This window comes from Anopheles funestus, chromosome 3RL (assembly GCF_943734845.2).
Source record: "Anopheles funestus chromosome 3RL, idAnoFuneDA-416_04, whole genome shotgun sequence".
NCBI lineage: Eukaryota > Metazoa > Arthropoda > Insecta > Diptera > Culicidae > Anopheles > Anopheles funestus.
Window position 1 is genome coordinate 37491932 of NC_064599.1, and position 21819 is coordinate 37513750.

At 41.3% G+C, this 21819-nt stretch overlaps 1 protein-coding gene across 13 annotated transcripts in view; it reads right to left on the reverse strand.

The window, feature by feature from the left end:
* The window catches only part of LOC125767667 (RNA-binding protein Musashi homolog Rbp6), a 594718-nt gene that overhangs the window by 34050 nt on the left and 538849 nt on the right, over window positions 1–21819 (reverse strand). For all 13 annotated transcript variants that reach the window (XM_049434475.1, XM_049434479.1, XM_049434480.1 and 10 more), the window contains 2 exons: window positions 3136–3218; window positions 2978–3062 (listed from right to left, as the gene is read on the reverse strand). In XM_049434475.1, the coding sequence (XP_049290432.1) occupies window positions 2978–3062; window positions 3136–3218 (168 nt within the window). The remainder of the gene's footprint in view (window positions 1–2977; window positions 3063–3135; window positions 3219–21819) is intronic.

Below are 21819 nucleotides of genomic sequence, written 5' to 3' on the forward strand. Positions count from 1 at the left end.
AATATATGAATTTACGCACATCATACCTCATTTATAAGTAAATGTTTCGTTGCATTGGCTTTTCATGTTATGCTTAGGATATGCATGTTTTTACATTTATCTTTTTCCCTCTATTGTTTTCTGCTTTTAGAGATTATTCACTTCTTGTAGGGAAAGTATGTAATGGTCACAAATAATGTGTTGGGTCTGGTAAACATTTTTCACGCTTCAATGTTTAGAATATTTATTCTATTGTTTAATAAACTTTATCATTGGAATGATTCATCTGATACAGTGAAACTAAACAAATAATGACAAACAAATCATTTAATTCGACACTGAATGATTTCTAAATGGTTATTTTGTGGTTCTGAAGACAAATTTTTCGATTTTGTTTTATGCTTTATCTTGTTATCTTTCTAAAGACAATCTTTGTGCAAGAGTGCATATCAAATAGTTGAAATGTGATATTCATTGATTTTTTTCCAGTAACAACAGAGTGCGAGTTTTAAACGAAATTATATGCAACTGTAGTGGTTGACGGAGTGTTTCATCAATTAGGGAAGACATACTGCTTTTTGTCAACAAATTGACCAGAGTGATCAGTTTTGCAGTATGGAAAAAGGTAGATGGTGAATGAATTATTACGACTGGTGTACAAAATTGGATGACTCATGATAATGGATTTAATTATTGTGGTAAAGTTCGTTCTGTGTTTTGACCACTTTTTGATTTGTTATAATTTCCTTCCATCACATAACGTTGAAGCCACGGCCACGGACAAATTATAAAACGAAGTTTTTTATCCTTTAGTAAACGAAAAGAATTAATTAAGGAATTAACGAAAAGAAAATATTAAAGACTAATTTTTACAGTATTTCAAAAGAATAACAAAAACACTGTACGATTAAATGTTTAATTGTGATTTCCTCTACTCTTCTTACATTTTACCAAAAAGGTGAAACGAAAAAGTAGAGATGATTTTGGGTTTTGCCATATCCACATGGCAAGCAATAAACACAACACTTAAGCAGATCCTAAGCTAACTGCTTTACGCGACCATCATTGGGTAGCAATAAGATTTGACCCAAAAAAAAAGGTTAGCCAAACCGGAAGAGGAAAACTTTCGCCAATGCCCTTTTTGCGGCAAGATTTAATGAGAATGCTGATGGTTTGTCTATTGGCTTGGAGAGTGATAAGAAGATCACTCGTTGCCGAGGGACACAATGCACGTGGGCAGGTGGGTAGCCTTTGAGTTTATTAAAAAACTTTTCCGAACAATGTACGAATCCAATAGGTAGTCAGCGATCCACAGGAAGCTGTGCTAGAGCTTCACTTAGAGGGATGTACGGTAGCAAAGAAATATCAAGAAAACGAAAACAAAACTTCACAAGAATCTTGAAGAAATCCCACGAGAGCATATCTTTCGAATGATTCCATTCATTCGATTCTATTCGCATTTCGTTCGCGGTGTGTGTTTCTTCTTGCGTTTCGGGGAAGGTGCTAGATATTTAATATAAAGGTCATACACCGGTGCAGCTATTGCTTTTTCCACACGAAACCTTGACACACGGAAGAGAATGTTTATGATGATTTGATGAACAGGATTTGAAGTACCTTAACTAGAACAATCTTTTGTCGGAAGAGTTGGAAATTAGTTGGAATGAATCAGCATCGTGCCTTTTCCACTTGTTTTTGGGTAACAATTCTACTCTAGCAAAGCTACTACAACGAAAACCATAACAAACGTACATGGTTGGTATCCTAGCTGATAAAAAATCGTTTTTGTACTGTATACGCCTGCCTGTATACGCGTTTATCGTCACACTATATGATTCCCTCTGTGGGTGAGGGCTACGGTTGGTAAAAAATATCTCTGTGCCCTATAAAAGTGGCCAGAAGACTACTTTAGAACCGATACACAGCGCACCAATCGTGGCTAGCTCCACAATGGGGTTTCGTGTATAAACTACACACTACTACAGTGGTCTCATTTTGAAGGTCAGGTCACAGCATTTGGCATTTAATGGTTCGATGAGGTCACCTTGCAGTCAGTGCTATCAAGGTTGTTTAGCTACGACAAAAAATTAACGGAACAGAATGCAGATGGCGCGTTCAAAACTTTGCCCATGAAGATGAGCACTAAATAGAGTCTGCCCTCAGTTCAACTGCCACTACTTGAGATGTTAAAAAAATCTATCCATTTTCTACGACTGGCAAGTCTTTTTCGTTTTTGAAAAGCTCTTTGGAAAAGGAAATCAAATGCATTCTGGAAACAATACGTTGAGTTCTCAGTGTTTCTTGCTCTACATGGAACGGCCTCGGGATAAACCGTCGGCACAAAATGGTAAACCATCAATTTACTGAGGTCTTTGCACCTGTATGATGGTGGTGGTTGGCTGTCAGAGACCGAGACTGGCAGCAGCCTGCAGTGGGTACATGCTGGCCAAATCAAGACCCTGCGCCCCAAGAAGATCCCCTATCGGGTAGGTCAGTGTGGCCGTGGCTCGCGGTTGATGATGATGGGCTGCATGGTGATGATGATGATGGTGTGCGGCAGCCGCAGCCGAAGCCGCTGCAGCCACCGGATGGGCAGCTGCAGCGGCTGCTACGGCGGCCGGATGTGGTCGCAGTGCATTGGCAGCCGCGGCTGCGTTTGCCGCCAGCAGCCGCTTGAGCGAATGTTCGTACGCCAGTGCGGCCGATTGCTGCGAGCTGTTCGCGTTAGCGGCCGCGGCTGCCGCTGCGTACTGCAGTAGTGAAGGTGTAGCGGCCGAAGCCGCAGCCGCAGCAGCAGACAGGGGCAAGATGTGGGTGGTTGTGGCGGCGGCAGCGGCTGCAGCAGCGGCGGCCGCGGCCGCCTGCTGGCTCGTTATAGTGGCGGGCAATGGGTAGGGGGCATAGCGCAACGTGGAGCCGACCGTGGAGCTCGTCGAGGGACCGACCGACCCGAGCGAGCTGGAGGAGGGACCTGCACCGCTCAACACTACAAACTCACCGTATGTCCCACGCCCGGCGGTGCGCGTTTTGGCCAGATTCGCTGGAAGCATCACTTCTTTGGGCTGTGCTTTTTTACATTCGACCTGAATGAGAAGGAAATCGAGATTTATTGCATTTTATTGTTTTCAATAGGAACCTTCACGGCACAGTACTTACCATTTTGTTATTGATTTCATGAAAGTGAATTTCGCAAACTTTGTCAACTACATCTTCACTCTGAAATGTCACAAATCCGAAGCCTGCGCAGAAGAAGAAAAAGAGAGAAAAAACGTTAGTGAATGTTATAAAATTAAATCATATTCAACATTTGACTTTGTGGGAAGTATTCTTAATTTTATGTAGAAATGTTAGATTTTTTTCACGTTCATTAACACTAGAAATGGGAAATATGCCAAATTAATTAATTAATAAATATATAAAATTTGTGATAGTTCAAGTGTTAATAAATGAATTACCAAAAAAGTATTGCTTTCAAGCATCACATCTTTTGACCATCTCTTTCAGAATCTCAAGGACCACTTGTGAGTGTACCGCTAAATCGTCAATAAACAACTTTTATATTATTCATTTTTTCTCGGCATTTTCACTGTTCACATTATTATGCACCACGCAGCTAGAAACGAGGAACCACCACCACGAAGGTGACTTGGTACCGGGAAAACGCAACGGGAAACAATCCGATTATTATTTCACCGGAAACGAATCACGAAAAAAGCTTACTCTAATTAAACGTGTTTCGGCTTTTTTCTGTGTTGCGTTGGTTTATTCTTCGACTCCTCCGATTAGCATCAGAGTGGCTAGGTGGAAGCGCATAAATTAAGATAGCAAAAGGCACGGCAGCTGCCACGAAGTAACGGAACTTTCCGTGCGTCCGTCCGTTCGGTGGAAAAACGCTTGTGCTTCTTGCTGTACAATAGAAACTCTACAACGGCGAATGAAGGAGCTGGGAAATTATGTCCCATTGCATCGAAAACGAACAGGAAAGAATGATGTTGGTTTTCTATACTTTTCTTTGTAAAAACCTCTTACCACTACGCAGTTAGTCGCTGGAGGTGGTGTAAAAGTGAAGGCAAGAATTGAAATAATCAGAATCAGAAGGTGAAATGAAAAGTGGGAAAATTATGTCGCTTGTTTTATTTATGATTCCTTCGCCCATCAACGGTCCATCGTTGTGTTATGGGCGATCTTTTTTTTCGTCCAACTTTCTTCCGGTCTCCCTCCGAAGCCTCGTTCCTCCCGAATAAGGCCAGAAGTTATGGGTATGTGTGTGTGTGGTTGTGTGAGTTTTATTTCAAAGCACTTGAATTGATTTGTTTCTCATTTGCCTAACTCAACTCGGGTAGGATTTGTTTCTCTTTCTCGATTTTCTTTTTTGCATCAGGAATTCCTTCTATTTCGGTAGGACCGTCCATCACTCATTACACACATTTATGTTTGGGCGCGAAAGGAATATTTTTGGCTAGGTAAATTACGCGGATAAACTTCGAGTGGCTCACGAGCCGGGAAACAATTTGAGACGAATTGAATGATTTTATCTTTTATTTGTTGCTGCCAGGCTGGATGTTCTGTTTGTCGATCGATCGAACATTTCAATAGGATCGAAGTTAATGATGATGCCCGGTGGCCGGTTGGTGATCATGATTGTGGTTTAAATAAAGGTGACCTTTTCCTTATAGCCGGAAAAGCAATGGTGGTCTTCAAGTGGTAATTCAACTATGTTTCAGCGGCTTTGGTAGATTTGGGAAAATGGATAAACATAGACGAGTGAACAGTAAATGGTAGTGTTGATAAGATACTTGGAATAAAGTATATTACTTATAAGCGAATTATGATGAAAGATGAACATAATTTCGTACTCACAATTTCAAAGATCTTGACCAGGTGCAGGTGCTTTTTGATTTTCGTATAATAGGATTAATAAAAATAGTTTGTCCTCAAAGATTGAAAATGATTACAGAAAAACAGATCAGTCTTTGATACATACTTTTCATACTACATTCCGCACAAAGGTGATTTCCTTTCATTAAAGAGGAAATATTCGACAATTTGACAGGATTTTTAAAATTTTCTATAAACGAAAATCAATACATTGAAAATAAATATAAACTTTCCTGTTTCTTTGTTTCTACCTAAGCGACCAGTTAAACATTTGAACTGTTTTCTATTAGCATTTTTTTTCTTTTCGTAATAGAATTATTATTTGCAATGTGTGAAAGTTGCACTCAAAAAAGATAAAAGCCAGAATGACACTCCATACAAAGCAAGCAGCCCCTCCAGCAAAAGGAAGCTTATAGAAAGCTTCCACCGACGTGCTTAAATTGTGCAAATCTTTCAAAGAAAAGAGGAAAAAATAACACCATGTCGAATACACTTCCCCACATGCGAGCACTTTGAAATTCGTTGAACAGGCACAATATGAAAGAGCCTTTCGGAAACCCGTTCAGAAAATGTAGTGAAGAAAAGGAAAGCACCACAGAAAAATAGCAAAAAGAGAGGGAAAAACAAATCAAGCACAAAACCAAAGAGGAAAAAAAACCCTTTCAAACTGCTGCTGGTAGCATGGGAATCATGTTTTTAGCTCTGTCGTGTAAGGAAAATTGCTTTTATCAACAATAAAAAGTATGTTTAGAGGATTCTTTGCCTCCGCGCTTTGCAACCAACACTTTACAGGGGTTTGTCTCGCGAATGGTAGTGCTTCAAGCGCCATTCTTTATTCACCTTGTAAGGGGAAAAGGTAAGCGCTTCCTGGGCTCTATCTCTCACTCTCTCTTTTTCACTCCAGTCTGGATACGTCAGAAGAATACCCGAAAGGCACGAAGAACGCTGGTGGTACGTTACGCAACTGGCTTTCATTTCGACGTATGTGATGATTCTTTCTGGCTTTTAAATTCACGTTCCACATACATACAGACATGGTTTCGTTTTACGGTGGCGCGTGTGTCTCACGGTCTTTCGCTTATTTGTTACTTATTCATGCGAACCATTTTTGCAGATCCACCTACTCACTCGTATGAATCAGACGGCCTGGTTCTAATACAAAACCCAACATTTGCACAGCGAAGCGCAGTGCTAGTGGGAAATTGTTAGTTTCCGAAGCAAGCACACAGTGAAGCATAGGTTTATTGTACATATGTAGCACCATTTGGTCCATTTTGGTCGCCATTTGCTATGGTCCCGTTTTTCGAATACAAACAATTTAAAAGAATCATTCGCTACGTTCCTATTTTGTGCAATGGCTTTAACATGCACACAGATACATACAAAAGAACTAAAAAAAACACTCATTCACATCACTTGCAAAATGCTTTCAATCGAATGAGAATATGAAGCGTAAGATGCAATGGTTTCTAGCATACAGAATAGCAAAAAGAATCAAACACACACAAACATACAGAGAAAATAGCATGCTACTTTTTAGACAATTGTCTAGCCAGGACTGGGTGCTTCTAGCAATGTGTTTTTTTCTCTCTTCCTGTCATTCTTTTCACCGTTTGAAAATGGTGAGAAAAATCATGAAACTCAACCGTGCAGAACAAAAGCATTTTGCATTTTTATGCACTTAGACAAACGGATCCCACCGAGCAACGTCCGATCGACAACACTGCTCGGCCGTTTGAGGTACGCACATGGGTACAGAAATGTGGCAAAATGGCGCAAGTAAAAAGGGAAGGCGCACGCTCTCTTTCGAAAGCGTTCTTCCGTCCGTTGCTGTTCCTTGCCGTGGTGCCCCTTCAAGGATACTACTTATGGGAAAACAGTTTTCTTTGTCTCATGGTGAAAGTGTTGCAAATGTCATTAAATTTAGTGGCACGAGAATGCCATTTTTATGTGCTGTTTGTCGAACGGGATAAAAATTGCTTTTCATTTCACTGAAGAGAAACACCGTTTGGAAAGTGGAAGGTTTCGATGTGCGGGGCGCTTGGCATGACATAGAGTAGGAAAAATATTGATTATCGGCTCACTGAATCAGGATCATTATCTATGATAGGTTTTAAAATATAAACATTAAAATTATTTTAATGAATACTCATTACACACGGAAATAAAACATAAATACATCAAGTATTCTAAGTAAGGACTAAGTTAATAATCGCTGTCTTGATTGTAGAACTACAGTAACTTGTGTTTTTTGCAAAGTCTGATAAGTTTTTCTTGGTTCACGTTGTAACTTACGGATTTGTTCTCTGAGAACAATTTTACTAATATTTGTTTTCTCATACAATATAAGTATTATTTTGTCTTTGTTCTGGTTTTGATTTATTATATGTATCTGTTTTCAAATAGTAAGACTCACATATGAAGCTTCGGTCCTACTGGAATTATCCTGTATCCATAAAATACCAGGCGCCTCCATTTACCATGTATGGGTATTAATTGTGTTATTTTAGTATCATTTATTTATCTCGTTCCTAAAGGTTTATTTATTTGTGGATAAGATACGTTAAAATTATATCTTAAAGACGTTGATGAAAATTGCTGTAGCTTTCTCCATGACGTACCATTCTCCTTCGGACTTGTCGTGAACTCATATTTTAAAAACAACCAGGCGCCTCCATTAAACATCGATCTATTTCGTGGATGATTCAGATGAACTGTAATTTCGTGTTTTTCGTAGTTTTTAATAATAATTTTGCTGGTTATTATTTGTCTTAATTCGGTAGGAAGGCAAAACAGTTCTTTCCTTCCTGTTTTTAATTAACCATATCTACAGCTACAAATGAATCTTACCGATCCTCGGACAAACCGTGTGTCGAAAATTTCGAAAAGAGTATCAAAGCTTTCTTAAATATTTTTCTAACAATCATATTAATGTAACAAATGCAGTAACTATAATTCATTTTGAAAGAACAATTTCTCTTTAATAACTGAATGGTTAACTCCTACTATCAACCTTCCTTAACCTTCTGCTCAAACGCTACCCGCTACCGCGTATCTGTATCTGTTTTTATTTCAAATCATTTGCACATTAAATTCAAGCCCACCACTGATTGTTTATGAAAACCCCAATAAACCATTTCACAGCAATGTCACAGAAATCATCAATGTCATCGATAATCAATTTTTAAATTACCTTCGAATCGCTCCTACCTACATACGCGATGACAGTAATGACCGACAAGTAAACGCAATAAGGCTGAACTTTTCGCCGGCAGATAGAAACAAATCAATGACAAGTGGAAACTGGTTGCAATGAAAGAAAAGAGACACAAAAATCGACCATCCCGCTGGTAAGCTGGTAAGGAACACCACTCATAAGAAGCCATCCCATTGGATTGAAGAAAAATCCTCTTCCCATCTGGGGCAGGAAATATCATCTTTCAGCTTCGTGGCGCTCGTTCGGGTTTGGGTTCGGGAACCCTGCAAACGGTGCCGGCAAAAGCCACAAACAGTGGCAGCACTGTTGTTGGAAGGGCGGGGGATGAAAAAATAAATTGGATCATTAAAATTAAATGATGCTGAAATTTGCTATCGATTCCGGAGCGCGCGCCCTGGTAGCGTTGCTGTCGAAGAAGATTTACTTCCGTGCGCTGGGGTTTGGAGGAGGAAGGGCGGGTGGAAGTAGGTTTTTGTTTTTCGCCATTTTTTTCATGCTGCTTTCCAGTGCCAAGTAATGATCGTTCGACTTCGACGAGGCGTTATGTTAAATGACGTAAAACGGTTTCACTTTGGCAAGAGTTTATGTTTCGATTTTGTTTTGGCTTGCAAAAAGAGCGGCTAAAAATAGCTAGAAATTATTTAAGTGAGGCAAGGCATTTTTTTTCAAATAAAATCCGTAGCTAGATCATAATTTGATTTCGGTTTTGATATCCAACGGCAGTCTGTGCCGAAGTAAAACTTATCATTGTAATGAACAATCTTTGTTTGTCAATACAATATCATTATAACGGTTCGATGTGTTTTCCACAAACAATGCAGAAGGTGAATCAAAACAATTTTATCACGACCAGGATTAAAACCTTAAGCACTCCCATCTTTAGAGCATAATCCTTCCATTCCTTCGCGTTCTTCGGTAAGGCCGGACTTCAAGATGGCCGCACGGTGAGCTAATGCTTTTCTGCACACAGTGCCCGGAGCAATTTATATGGATGGACGGTGTAATAAATTTCTCCCATGTCTGTCAGGGAGTCAGGGCAGTTTAATGCTGCCCAACATGCTCGCTCGGTTTCCCCCGGTTTCGAGTAGGAGCAATTTTCGATTGATTGCTTTCGCTCAATTGTGCTTCGGGAAGGTTTTTGCAAAACTGATGGTGAGTCCCATGCCGACACAGTGAGGGGTCCGTTTCGGATGATTACGGGAGTTGTTTGTTTTGTCGGCCGCTCGGGAAACTCGGGCAATCCTTTGAAAAGTCCGCTATCTATTTCATTGAACTTGAGCAATGAACGGAAAGCGGAGTTGAAAAGTTTTCCCTTTCCCTTTGCCTTTTCACTCTCTTTTTCTCAGCATATACATCTGTCCAACGTATTGTACTCGGTTGCTGATGAGTGCCAGGCGTGCTGTGGTGGGGTTTGAAGGGAACAAGATTTCCCATACAAAGCATTAGGACTAGCGTGGGGAAGAATCGATGAAAAAACATGCGGGTTTTTCCTATCCCCTTTAGCTGGGCTCGGTTCCCAACAGCGCGCCGCACATACACGATTGCGTGAATGAAGGACGCCTCAACTCCACCTTCTCCGAATGCTGAAAAGGATTAAGTTTAAAGATACATCAAAACTTTTCGAATGGTTGAAACTTGATCCATCTACAATCTACCGTCCATCTTTTCATTCCCGTACAGGTCGAGTCGGGATAGATTTTCAACGGCACACAAAAACATGCTCCGCTGTACCGGTTCTCTCCCTCTTTCACACACACAAACACACACGCGTCAGAACTTGTTTCGTTCAATCTTCCTAGCCATCTTGTTTCAGGTTTCACATTCCCGTTGGCACAGTGGCCATTAAAAGGCGAAGGATATCTCACCCATATTCATTGCCAGCTGATGGGGCAAACTGTAAAATTCCCCATGCTCAGTCTGTTCCACCATTCAACTCATCCCTTTCCCACCCTTCATCCCACACTCCCATCCTAACCCCCATCAAACCATCTGAGCCGATTGGTTAAATTGTGCAACTTTTGCCGAGCGCATTCCAACCGTATCAAGCTGGGTCGGCCACCCATCCTTTTGTTCCCGTTGCGCTTCGTTCGTGGGGGGTTTTTGTTCAAATTCAGTCTAGCGTGCTCAAAATTCATAATAACAAAAATAACTAACGCTATCTCTTCCGTAATGATGCGATGGATGATGCTCATTTAAAATCCGCACATCTCGTGGGTTCGGAATCTCTGGCCGGTACTGGGAGTTTGGCAACAAAAGCAAAAAAAAATAAAATAAACGAAAAATGGAAACAAATAAAGTAGCGAGCAAGAAAGGAAACGCGAGTGATGAGTTTCCAGCGCGATTGATGTGCATCAGTGCTGGGGAAAAGTGATATGTTTCCCACAACCTTCACCCATCGGTGGGGTGGAGTTTGGTGCTGGGTGTTTGGATGACGGTGATGTATTATCATTCCCGTGTTATCTTGTACTGTGTGCTGCACTGAAGGTTTCTTTCGTGTGTCTGTATTTGGTTTCGTTTGTTTTTTTGTTGCAGCACAATATTGGGGATTTTTTGTTTGGAGCTGCTATTATGATAAAACTTGCCTTTTTCTGTTGATCTTTTTCTTGTTTTCATTTGAGCGTGAAAATGGATCAAATAGGATAACATTTGTCACGTGCTGTATCTTAAACCCGGCTGAAAATTGATCTAAATAGGTAAGATAATTTGAGAATTTTCAAATTTGATTGCAAGCTTTGTCCGTTTTATAGAACTCGGTAGGGATTTTATGTTTTATGATTGAAATTTCGATGAACTCCTTATTATTTAACTTTTTTCATAATAATTTCCTTTACGATTTGTGGTACGACGAGATTCTTATGGGAGTAAGGATTTTTTCGTTATTGAAATTTACAAGCGTCGAATAATTAGATCACATCAATTAACAAGACTTTCGCCCTGATAAAAGACTTGTTTCATTTTTCGCCAAACATTGCTTGCTATAAAATGAAATATTACAATTTCTTCTGTTGCAGATTCTTTTATTCTATTTATGTCCTTTCTTGTTCATCTTCCCATCAACAGCCACCTCGGGAGACTAAATGCTACGCGAGACTGCCAACTGTACGAATCCCTCTGTTGATGTAACAGATTTTCCTGTTGTTCTTTAAGATTATGTTAAAGTTTGCTGTTTCTTATTGAGCTTTGTGCGCTGTAAGCCAGTGACAGTGGAAATGGTAGAGCGTATGCGAGGAGTCGACTGAAGTGGAAGTTGATGTGGTAAATATTTTAGCGCTGCAATTTTGGTGAAACAACAGTCCGTCGAAATGGCAAGCAACCACGAAGGGGACACTTTACCGAAAGACCGAAACATGGGGAAAAGATTTTACTTTTTCAACTTAGCAACAGCAAAAACAAAAAAAATAAAAAAAACAGGACAGAAGCAGGCAAGTGTACAATTAAGATGCTGTGCAATTTTCTCAAAACGGTGGTGCGACGGTTTCGAGTTTTCTTCTCGGTGTAGTTATTTTTTGGAGATTTATGCTTTTCCACGCCGCGACTACTTTATGAAGCGAACGAAAGGTAGTCAGATGTAGTCATAATTTCATGCTTGCGCGGTACCGACCGACCCGCGGGATCGGTGAGGGGTTTATGGCTCCGCCATCACTTGCCGCACCATTGAAACGCTCGAGTAGTTGGGGCATCCGTCAAATGACAGTTTGAGTCAAAGTTCAGCGCTAGCACCAGTAGCAGCCGGGTGACGGGGTGGCCACCGGGCAACATAAGCAGCAGCATGCGCACACTTGTGCGGGAACGTGAAGAAATTTCCTGAGCCAGCAGAAAGACCAACAGTGGCGCGCGTCCAAAACGGCAAATTCGTGGAAATATTTTTGCCCCGTTACTCGACAACATTCGTGCAGCACAGCATCAGCGCCACCGGTGGCACACCAGCCAGGCGAGTGCTTTGCACAGCACAAACAAGTACCATTCATTTTGGCGAGCGTTAAGAGCACCTACACGCCAGAAAGCGAGACGCGAGAAAGTTTGCTGTGCGCACACTTTTAGAAATCCGTCCCGGAAAGAAAGACTGCCGCCACCGTTGAAACCGTTGGAGGTAGGGACAAAAAATTCAAAACGGTTCCTTTTTCCGCACTCACGACACTGCAAACGGGATGCATTGGGTAATGGTGTCCGGGGTGGAAAAGCTAACGAGAAGTAAGAGCATTAAAATGTCATTGCCGACATCTGTCGCGGTTCCTTGGTAGCCTCTTTGGATGGTTGTGCCATGTCGTAAGATCTTTCCCCATGCATCTCGAACCGGTCGCTCGAAACCAGTAATGGATGATGGAGTTTGAGGTTGTGTGCTTTAAACGGCTCGTTAGTTGGATGAATTGCCTGGGAAGCGCTGACCGACACTTTAGCTAAGCCGTTCCGTGGGAAGCGAACGGCCAATGGTATGTGCCCAATTAACGAGTGATGTTTTACGCGAAATGCAAAATTTTGCTTGCAATTTGTTTTTCTCCCAGTCGGTATTGTTAAAATTTGGTTTGGTTTTAGATTAAAATCCTTATATTGTATATCAGTTTCAAACAATTTCTCACTTTCCAATCAACAGAAGCTACATCTGGCCAATAACAGTGATGAACCGTTCGATCGGAAAAATTTAATGAAACACGTGCTTCATCTCCCGGTCACGCATATTTAGATGTTTGTTTGTACGATCCAAAAATTCAGAAGTCAATGGCCAAGTAAAAGAGTAGCTAAAAATAAATTTGTTTCCAATTTATTTGCTCTTCTTTGGATCAGATTGCGGTGGCGAAAATATCCTCTCGCTTGGAAAATACGGCTGCGGCACAGCTCATGATAAATTCAGAAATACCAGAAAGCACAACAATCCACACAAAAAATGCTCCCCCCTCTCCCAAACTTCACCTGCGCTGGAAGTGAAAAGTTTGTCAAAGTGTGGTACATCTTCATTCTTGTCAAATTGAGGCAGTGAAAAAAAAGTACTCAAACTACACAAATCTCCTACTTGTGCTCCATTGTGCCGATGGTAATGTCACGGGATCGAACAAGAAAACATAACGTCAAGAGAGTTTGACAGTTTAAGTTCGTACCTAATGGTTTGCTGAGTAATAGTTCGTAAGAGCTCAAGCCACCATGCCCCGTAAAGGGGGGCATGTACGGCAAAAGGGAAAGATAAGAAACACCTCGTGTTAGTGTTACATCATGCTTTTATTCAGCTGTCGAATTCTTTTCCACCATCGATCACATCTCACAGCAGGGTGGTGATCACGGTTAAGAGTACGGAAGGACACACACACACACACAGAAAAAAAGAGGAAAAAAAATCCCCAAAATCGCCTCCATGTCATAGAGCGATAAGTTTCCGGTTGGAAAATATGTGGTTGCTCAGTAAACATCAATCAGCCAGCCAGTCAATCAAGCTGTCAATCAGTGTCCGTTCGGTGTGGCGTTCAGGGCATTCCGGGTTTCTGGGGCAGGGATTTTCGGGACACAAAATCTGAAACGGGTTTAAGGGAGTTGATTTCCTGCAGGATATGCGGCCGGATTAAAAGGATGAATCTAACTGCGGCTGTTATATATTAATGTACCCACAACTAAGCCGTGCGGCAAAAAACGAATGTACATTCGCATCGGTTTAGTTTAGTGTCATTGCTTATGAAAGTACCTAAACAATCAAGTTGATTACTATCCGAACAGTAAACTTTCGAACCGAAACATGCATTTAACACTACATATGAGCAAACTGGTTAACATTTATAACCTGTGATTCCATGCCACCCTCAGTGGTCTTGTCAGGTACAAAACAGCTTTTAAGTGGAGATGCACCGAAATGTAGATCTTCTCTCGAGCGCACCGTGATCATCAACTCACCGTTTCCCGTTTGATGTCACCGCACAAAACGTTGACCACCGATTTGACACGATCTGTCTTACGATGCCGACACGTCTACGTATTACTGTTTTTGGTAAGATTTTCAATCCCTCACCAGGCATCACCGACCGATGTCAATTTTGCATCTGTCATCGAACGACCAGTAAACTCATCTCGGTGAAGCTCAGCACCTAAAATGAACACTTTTGCCGATGATTTATCGTTCATCAGCGTGACAAGCACATTCCTTAAGCGATGCACAGGGTAACATATCCACCGTTGACAGATGTGTAGCTTGAAGGATCGCGAACTACGATTTGGGCGACTCCGCAGAAGCACGTCCCATCCGTCGAACGTTTCGCAATTGCATTCCGATGTACGGGACCGTATGCAGCTAGCTGGAATGTCGACGTGCAAGTCCGCAGGAATGTCTTCGATGTCCAAAAACCATCCTCAAAGGGGTTTGAAACGGTGCTTGTGAAACAACACACGATTGGAAACAATCGTTGCCAGCGCCAGGCACCATGATGAACTGTGAAGGGCGCACGTACGTAAACGATTTTCCTGACAGGCATTACGCAGACGGATGGAGACTTACGAGACTTTCGGAAAAGGCGTTGATGTTGCCTGATAGCTTGCGGGGTTAAAACCAATCGAAACTTGCAAGTATCATCATCATCATCATCGTCAACAACAGCGCAGTTCTTCTCCAGTAACGGGCGTACTGTTTCATCCTCGTATGACACTGCCCAGGTGCAGGGGTTTTTGCCCAGAAGCAAACAAAAGCTACGCGGAAACACCACGCAGAACAACATGATCCTGGGACGTAAAACACCGACCGATGAAATAGGAAACGGTCAATCGTCAGTCGCTACGACTTGCAGTTTTGCAGAGGAATGCACACATAAGCACAAGGCACGATCCAAACGGAACGACGTGCCGGTACTGTACGAATGCACGGGGTGACGTATTCGTATGGAATGCAAATCGAGCAACCAATCCGTCCTCTGTTTAATGTTTCTCCAATGGCATGGAAGGAAGTGAATCTTGAAAGCGTTTTTTTTTTTTGTTACTTTTCATCAGTATTACACACATTGATGTGTGCTGTGAAAGTCAACGCGGATCTGAGTTCAAAACAACAGTAAACAAATAGAAGTTGCCAAGGGGAGGAAAAAAAGCCACACTCATCCCTACTCAACTCAAACACCCGTCGAACGAATATTGATGTGTACATCAATCTTTTTCTCCCGGCCGCGAGTCATGAGCATCGTGCCCGACGACGCAATCGAAGGCGATTGCAATTTAGCAAACATTTGCAAGCTTCCCTTTACTCGCTGAAGTTGTAGGAAGACATTCACAGCGCAAAAAACCCACAACACCGACTTACTCATCCATTCCCGTTCGGTGCGAAATAGTATGTTGATGTTGTGGAGTAGCTTATTGCACATTCGCACACTGCTGTCAACGGGGTCTGGGTACACTTTAGGTGAATCTGAATTTAAAATTCAATTCAACCAGCTTCCGGTTGATAAATTGATTTCACCAATATTTCTCCAACACCACACGGTGGTGGAGATGCACAGTTGCCATTGCCTGGCCTGTTGGCAAGTGGTCTGGTTGGTACGGAGGGAGGGAAACCGTGGGACAAGAAAATGAAAACAAAAACAAACAAACGAGAAAACTGCGTACATTCGTCATTTCATCTGTCTCTGACACGGACGTTTTCGTGCGGGGTTGGATTGTTTTCATTTTCATGTCGAATGGTTTGAGGTGAGACCAAAATCTCACCATCTTTCTCTCTCTCTCTCTCTCTCTCTCTCTCTCTCTCTCTCTCTCTCTCTCTGTCTGTCTCGGATGCTTTCACTGCCAGGTTGACATATTGCTGTCAATTGATCCTGAGTGCCGTTTTTGGGACGAACGTTTGGAAATGGCAAACATGGGAAAACTGAAGCGCTGGTAATGGCAGATTAATCGGTGCCTTTTTTGAGGGGAGAATAAAATTTAAAATTATTTCAGTTTAAAAGTTGCACATAATTGTACAGTAAAATTTGTTTGCGCTCGTTTGTTTTTTGAAAACATATTTTAATAAAATCAATATACAATATGTTTAATATACAATATGTTGGAATCATTTATGAAATGTTGTTGAAAGAATAAAGTTTAATAAAAAAATAAAATAACAAGCATATTTGTATGATTTCAATGTAAGTTTATGCAAGAAAGAGAGACAAATTTGAATGTTTCTTAAAACAAAAACAAAAGATCTGCTGATACAGTTAAAAAAAAACTTAAAAACGTGTTAAAAGGAACGAAAAATAATTTTAATTTATAAATTAAACGAAAACAATTATTAAACGAGACAAAAAAATATAAAGAGTTAAAAAAAACACAAATAACTTTAATCAAATGATAGAATCAAAATATCACCAAATCATTGCAAAATAAGATCGAAAATAAAAAAAAACCTTTACCAGCACAAATCTACAATGAGTCATGATTTTTTATTTTCGTATCAACTGATAAACTTTGTATCATCTTCAACATGCTTTACACTTTTGAAGCTTAAGTCTCTTGCTACCCCAAACAGCGATCCAAACGATGTTACAGATAACAACAGGCAAACTGTTCATTAATTTCCCATCATCATATTTTCGGTCGAATGTAATTAAAAGGGATCTCTTTTTTTGCCGATATTCCTTCTTTTTTCTATTCTCCTATAGACCTTTGGGAGCTTCCACCATTCACACGGGACCGAAAATAGAGTGAAGTCGGCCCATAAAAATGACTTGTCAAAATTGTTTGCTCCTTTTTTGAGATATTTACTTATTTTTATCGCCATGACACTTCGCGAACTTCCATGTAAGTTGCTGCATGTTTTTGTCTACGTTTTAATACACTTATCCTATTTGATGAGTCATTTATGGTAAAGAATGTTTTGTTTTTTCATACCGTTGAGATTACTTTTTCTCTTCTTTTCTGTTATATATTTTCTTAGGTATCTAGGGGTAGTGCAATCGTTACAAGGTATAAATCTGCTTGCATACCTTGAAGTTCGGTTTCAACTGACATCAAATAGTGACGAGATGGATGTACAATAAATAAGAAAAACATTCAAAAAAACGTGCAGCACAAACCTCAGTCTACACTCTTCCTTCCTTCAGCTGCCGCATCACTGTCGGAAGGTAAAAGTTTTCATTGGACTAATGGATCCACCAACAATGGAAGGCCTGTTGGTACATGTAGGGAGTGCTTCACAGTGAAAAGAGTAGTGTGTGCATTCGGTACCAGGGGCAGAAGTATATTTCGTTTGCTCCGCATGCACTACCTGGCAACGTACGGCCAGCGCTATCCTTCATAACTGGTTGGCAAAAAACTTTCGCATATTGGAAGCGGATTTACAGAGAGCCAAACACAAAGACTCTGTTTCTCGGTAGTAGAAAGAGAGAAAAAAAAAACAAGTGAATAAGGCGAATCATCTTTCTACGATCTTTTGCCTGCGAGCTGAAAGAGCAACAAAATTGTCCTGGTGCATGAAAAAATAATCACGCCGCTTCCATTTGTCAACCGGTGCCGGAGTCGGTGGTGAAAAGCGTCGCAAAAATGGATGCTTGAACAATGCATAAAAGCAAGGATAAACATTCCTTTGCGCCTCGTCTCACTCGAAGTTGAGTTTAGGCGTGCAAGGGGTTTTCCTCCTCTTTTGTAAAAGAATTCCCATTCCGAGATAGTAAAGATAAGGCAAAAAAGGAAGCTTTTCAGGGTTAAAATTCTTCGAAAGAGAAAAAAGACAATTAAGAAGAAAGGCCTACATCAAATGGTAAGGATATGGTTAATTTTTCTAGCAGCATCACTGTTTGTTTGTCGGTGTATTTGTGTTGCGCGGAAACGAATCAGATTAAAGTGAACAGTCGATGTAATTAGTGCAAGATTGTATGAGGGGTAAGAAATGGGAAGAATGAACAAAAATCGTTTCCACCCCCTTGTGTTATACAGCACCGAAATGGATATGTTTTATTTGCGAACATCTTTTTTAACTTTGATTTTTGTTTACCGTACGACACAAGTACGGATGAAGATTATTCGGTCCGAAATTCGCCTGTTTCGTCTTCGTGTGCGTGAAAAGCGTTTGGAGCGATTATGACGCACGGTGGGTGGAAAACGCAGCCGAAACACAAACAGATCATGGGGCAAAAGAAGGTGTAAAGTCGAAAGACAAATCTCAAGTTTGGCTCCTTTGCGAGATGTGTTTTCCTTTCTTCTCACACCGAGAGACGGATGCTTTCTCATCACCTGAACGAAGAGTATGACAATCGTTGGCATCCTATTAAATTTTTTTTGTTGTTGTCGGGAAATCTTCCCAGCCAACTTCCATTATCTAAGATCGACCGGTGTAGTAGCGCACTGGCGAAGACGTGTCTGTTTGCACATTCAGTTGGTCACCCTGCGCTGTACGGTGTGTTTCGTCAATCAAACTTTGCCGTGTGTACAACCAGCAGCATCTTGGAGAAATTAATTCTTAAGTGCCGGCGTGTTTCCTTTCGCTGGAAACCCTCGACCCGTCCCAGTACGCAGTAAGTGATGAAATCTTCTTACAAAAGCTGAATAGATGGCTGATGTATGGCAAAAAGGATGAATGCAAGCACACAAGCATGTATGAATAAAAAAAGGGACGCAGCGGTGGAAAGCTGATTAGAATATATCTTCGTTTCGTTAATTAAGCCAGCAGCTTTCGCATCCTTTGTGAGGGTGAGGTAAATACAACAAAAAAAACGTCTTAAGCATGCTCCAAAGAGATGCTTTCGGCAGCACATGTTATTACCGACGGGTTTCAGGTCGAATATGGCTGGATAGTCATGGTTTTCGTTCGCTTCAATTGATTGAAATTGATATTGCTGAAGCTGAAAATTAGTTACCTCGAGGCAATAAAGAACCACGTTAAGTCGAACGTTTCATTGTTAGCAGTAGATTTGAGTTGTCAAAAGTAAATCCTGACTTTTGAAGCAAAGGAAAGCCACATAAATTGGTTTAGAAGGAAAGGTTAATGTGATTATCCTTTCCAGATTATGATTTTTAAATGCTCGTAACTTTTTTTGTAATTGAGTAGTGTTACTCCAATCAATTATTTTGTATTTATTATGATTTTAACATATTTTAATTAGAGAGTTTACCTCGAGAAGTTGCTTTTTGTGCTGTGTGCATTATTGAAAACTCACCTGAAATGAAAGGAAATAGAAAAAAATGTTATTAAAGCAAATAAGTTTCCGTCCTACTATCAATTGAAGTCTTTCGTACTTTATTCTATAACACTCTCGCTTGTCTCATCGTACTGTATCGACAGGATTAATAACCCAGTCACATCTGGTTACATTTAGTTGAGTACCATTCCAGTCCAGGCCACCATTTTGTGTTCAATAATTCCCATTGTACCTTTGCATCCTTCATAATCATATTAGAGCAAGTGTCGCTCAGTAGCTGCCCTCCATTCCGTACCTGAGAACCACAAGGAACCACGAGACGGAATGGAAGTATCATCGTTTTCCGGTACATTTTCCACGGTAGGAATGTTCTACCCGTGCGCATAAATCTTGCAACGGTTCGGTGACCCACAACCGGCAAAAACTTACACAAAGAGCGGTATACCACGCGGCGGTAACAATCACACAAACATGTGCACGTGTCGTACTGGTACGAAAATAAAAAAAAAAGAAAGGCAAATGGGAAGAAAAATGTTGCTAAAGAACTCGTTTCGGAATGGGAATGTTTTTCGGTTTCGTGGTAAAAATAAGCTCCAGTCAGCGAAATATCCTCGAGACCAATCCGCGAGCAGAACGAAACACACGCGTTTGGCAAAAGCATAAATTATGATGAAATTTAATCTTATAAAAATGTTTCTAAATTACATTAACGAGCCCGCCAGCAGAGGATATATGATGGTTGAACGGTTGGGTAGTATTTTGTTGCGATGAACATCAGACCGAGACAATGCGTCACCCGGTCAGAAGTTTCGGGCAATAGGTTTTGCTTGGTGGCGGGATATTAATCCCGGATCCACCACTATCGTCGTCGTCGTTAGCAGATTGGTACAAAGTGTGCAAAGTTTTGTTGCAATCCATTCGTTTTGTTACGGACGAAACTCCCACAACCTTGAGCTGACCGTCCTGAACCGGGCTAATGGTAGGATCTGAACGCTCTATACGTGTGCAAAAATGGACACACATTAATGCCATTCACTAGCCCAAAATGGGTGCTCTCCCCGTGTGTTTTCTCCGTTATAAAGCCACCCGAACGATCCTTTTTCGTTTGCTGGGCTTGGGGGAAAAAATATATATATATTCCATACAGCCAGGTGACATGTAGGAAACATGCTGGAAACTTTTCCGATACAGATACCGGACCGAGTACCGGCAATGTTACGGTGCCGTGGTATTTGGAAAAACGGAAACTGGTTTTTCGGTATGACACTGGAATATACATTGCCCAATTAGGATGAATTATGGTTGTCGGGTTCGGAGGCCACCGTGACGAGCTGCAAGTACAGCCGGCCCCAGGCTGAAGTTGAACCGAAATCGGTGGAAAGTTTTGTTCAAAATAAAAGTTGAAACACAGTTGCTTTGCGCGAGATTATTTGTAGTATCCTCTTCAATACGAACACGCTGGCGTGCTCCTGACAGGAATAATAAAATATACCAACGATGATGTAAGAGATTGTAAAATAAACTAAAACATACACCTTCCAGTCGGCATTTAAAAATTGATTCCACTGCTTGCTGACAGCATGGATTAAGAATGTTTTGCATACAATCACACTCAACATAATGTTCAACATAATGTTTTTTGTTGTTGTTGTCAATTGTCAGTAATGCCTTTTCCATCCTTTGTAAAGATTACACACATGCAAACAAACAAAAAAACACAATCTTTATCCACACCCAAATGCTCTTGCAACACGCGTAATTTAAGCACAACAAAACGGCCGGCGTTTTTCACCGAACAACTAACAGCCGTCGGAAGTCATTGTCGGGTTAGGAACTTGTGCATGTCAGAAAAAGCCCAAACTTAGTGCGAAACACATAAATACAGGCGCACACCGACAGGGGATAGGGGGAAAGGCCGTACTCCGGAAGCACGATCGTAGTACTACCAGCATAATAATCACGTTGACGACAAATGATTATCATTAGAGTGTGTGCCTGGCCTGGCAGGCAATGGCAGCATCGTCCTTGCTAGGGCACCGGCACGAGATTCCGTTTGGACAATGGGCACATTTAGCATTATGGGAATGGAGGTTTTGTGAATGGATCCCTGTGTGTGGGGTGGGGAAGGTTCCTTTTTCGTTTCATGGTTCTGTTCTTACATCCGGTTTGCTTTTACATTTTGCCTTTCTCTCGCCTTTATCGCTTCGATGGGAAAGAAGTCGGATAATGTCGTACACTCGATGTGCGATGTGCAAGCTCATGCGTTGTTCTCTTGCAAGTGCAACTACACACAGCATGTGTACATACATCTCATGTGTTTATCCGACTGCGTTTTTGTGCTTGTGAGCAAAAAAAAAAGGACGAAGGGTGGAACCCGTGATTTGATGCAGTCAGTGGCTGCTGAAGCGGTGATATAGGAGCGATGCATCTTGAATGCTAGTGCAAACGATGTATCGTATAATCAGACACTCAGCTCTCTTTGCAACCAGGCTCAACAAAACGGCAATAATTTTAAGTCAACCCTAGGGGAAGCTGGGGCATACGAGCACAGGAGGCAAGTCTCACTAACCCGTGCGATTTATCGTTGCAAAACCCATCGTCGTATTCGTGTTACCCGATGGGGGTATGGGATGGTTTAACGCAGGGTAAAAATTTGAATAATGCTTGCCTTAGCAA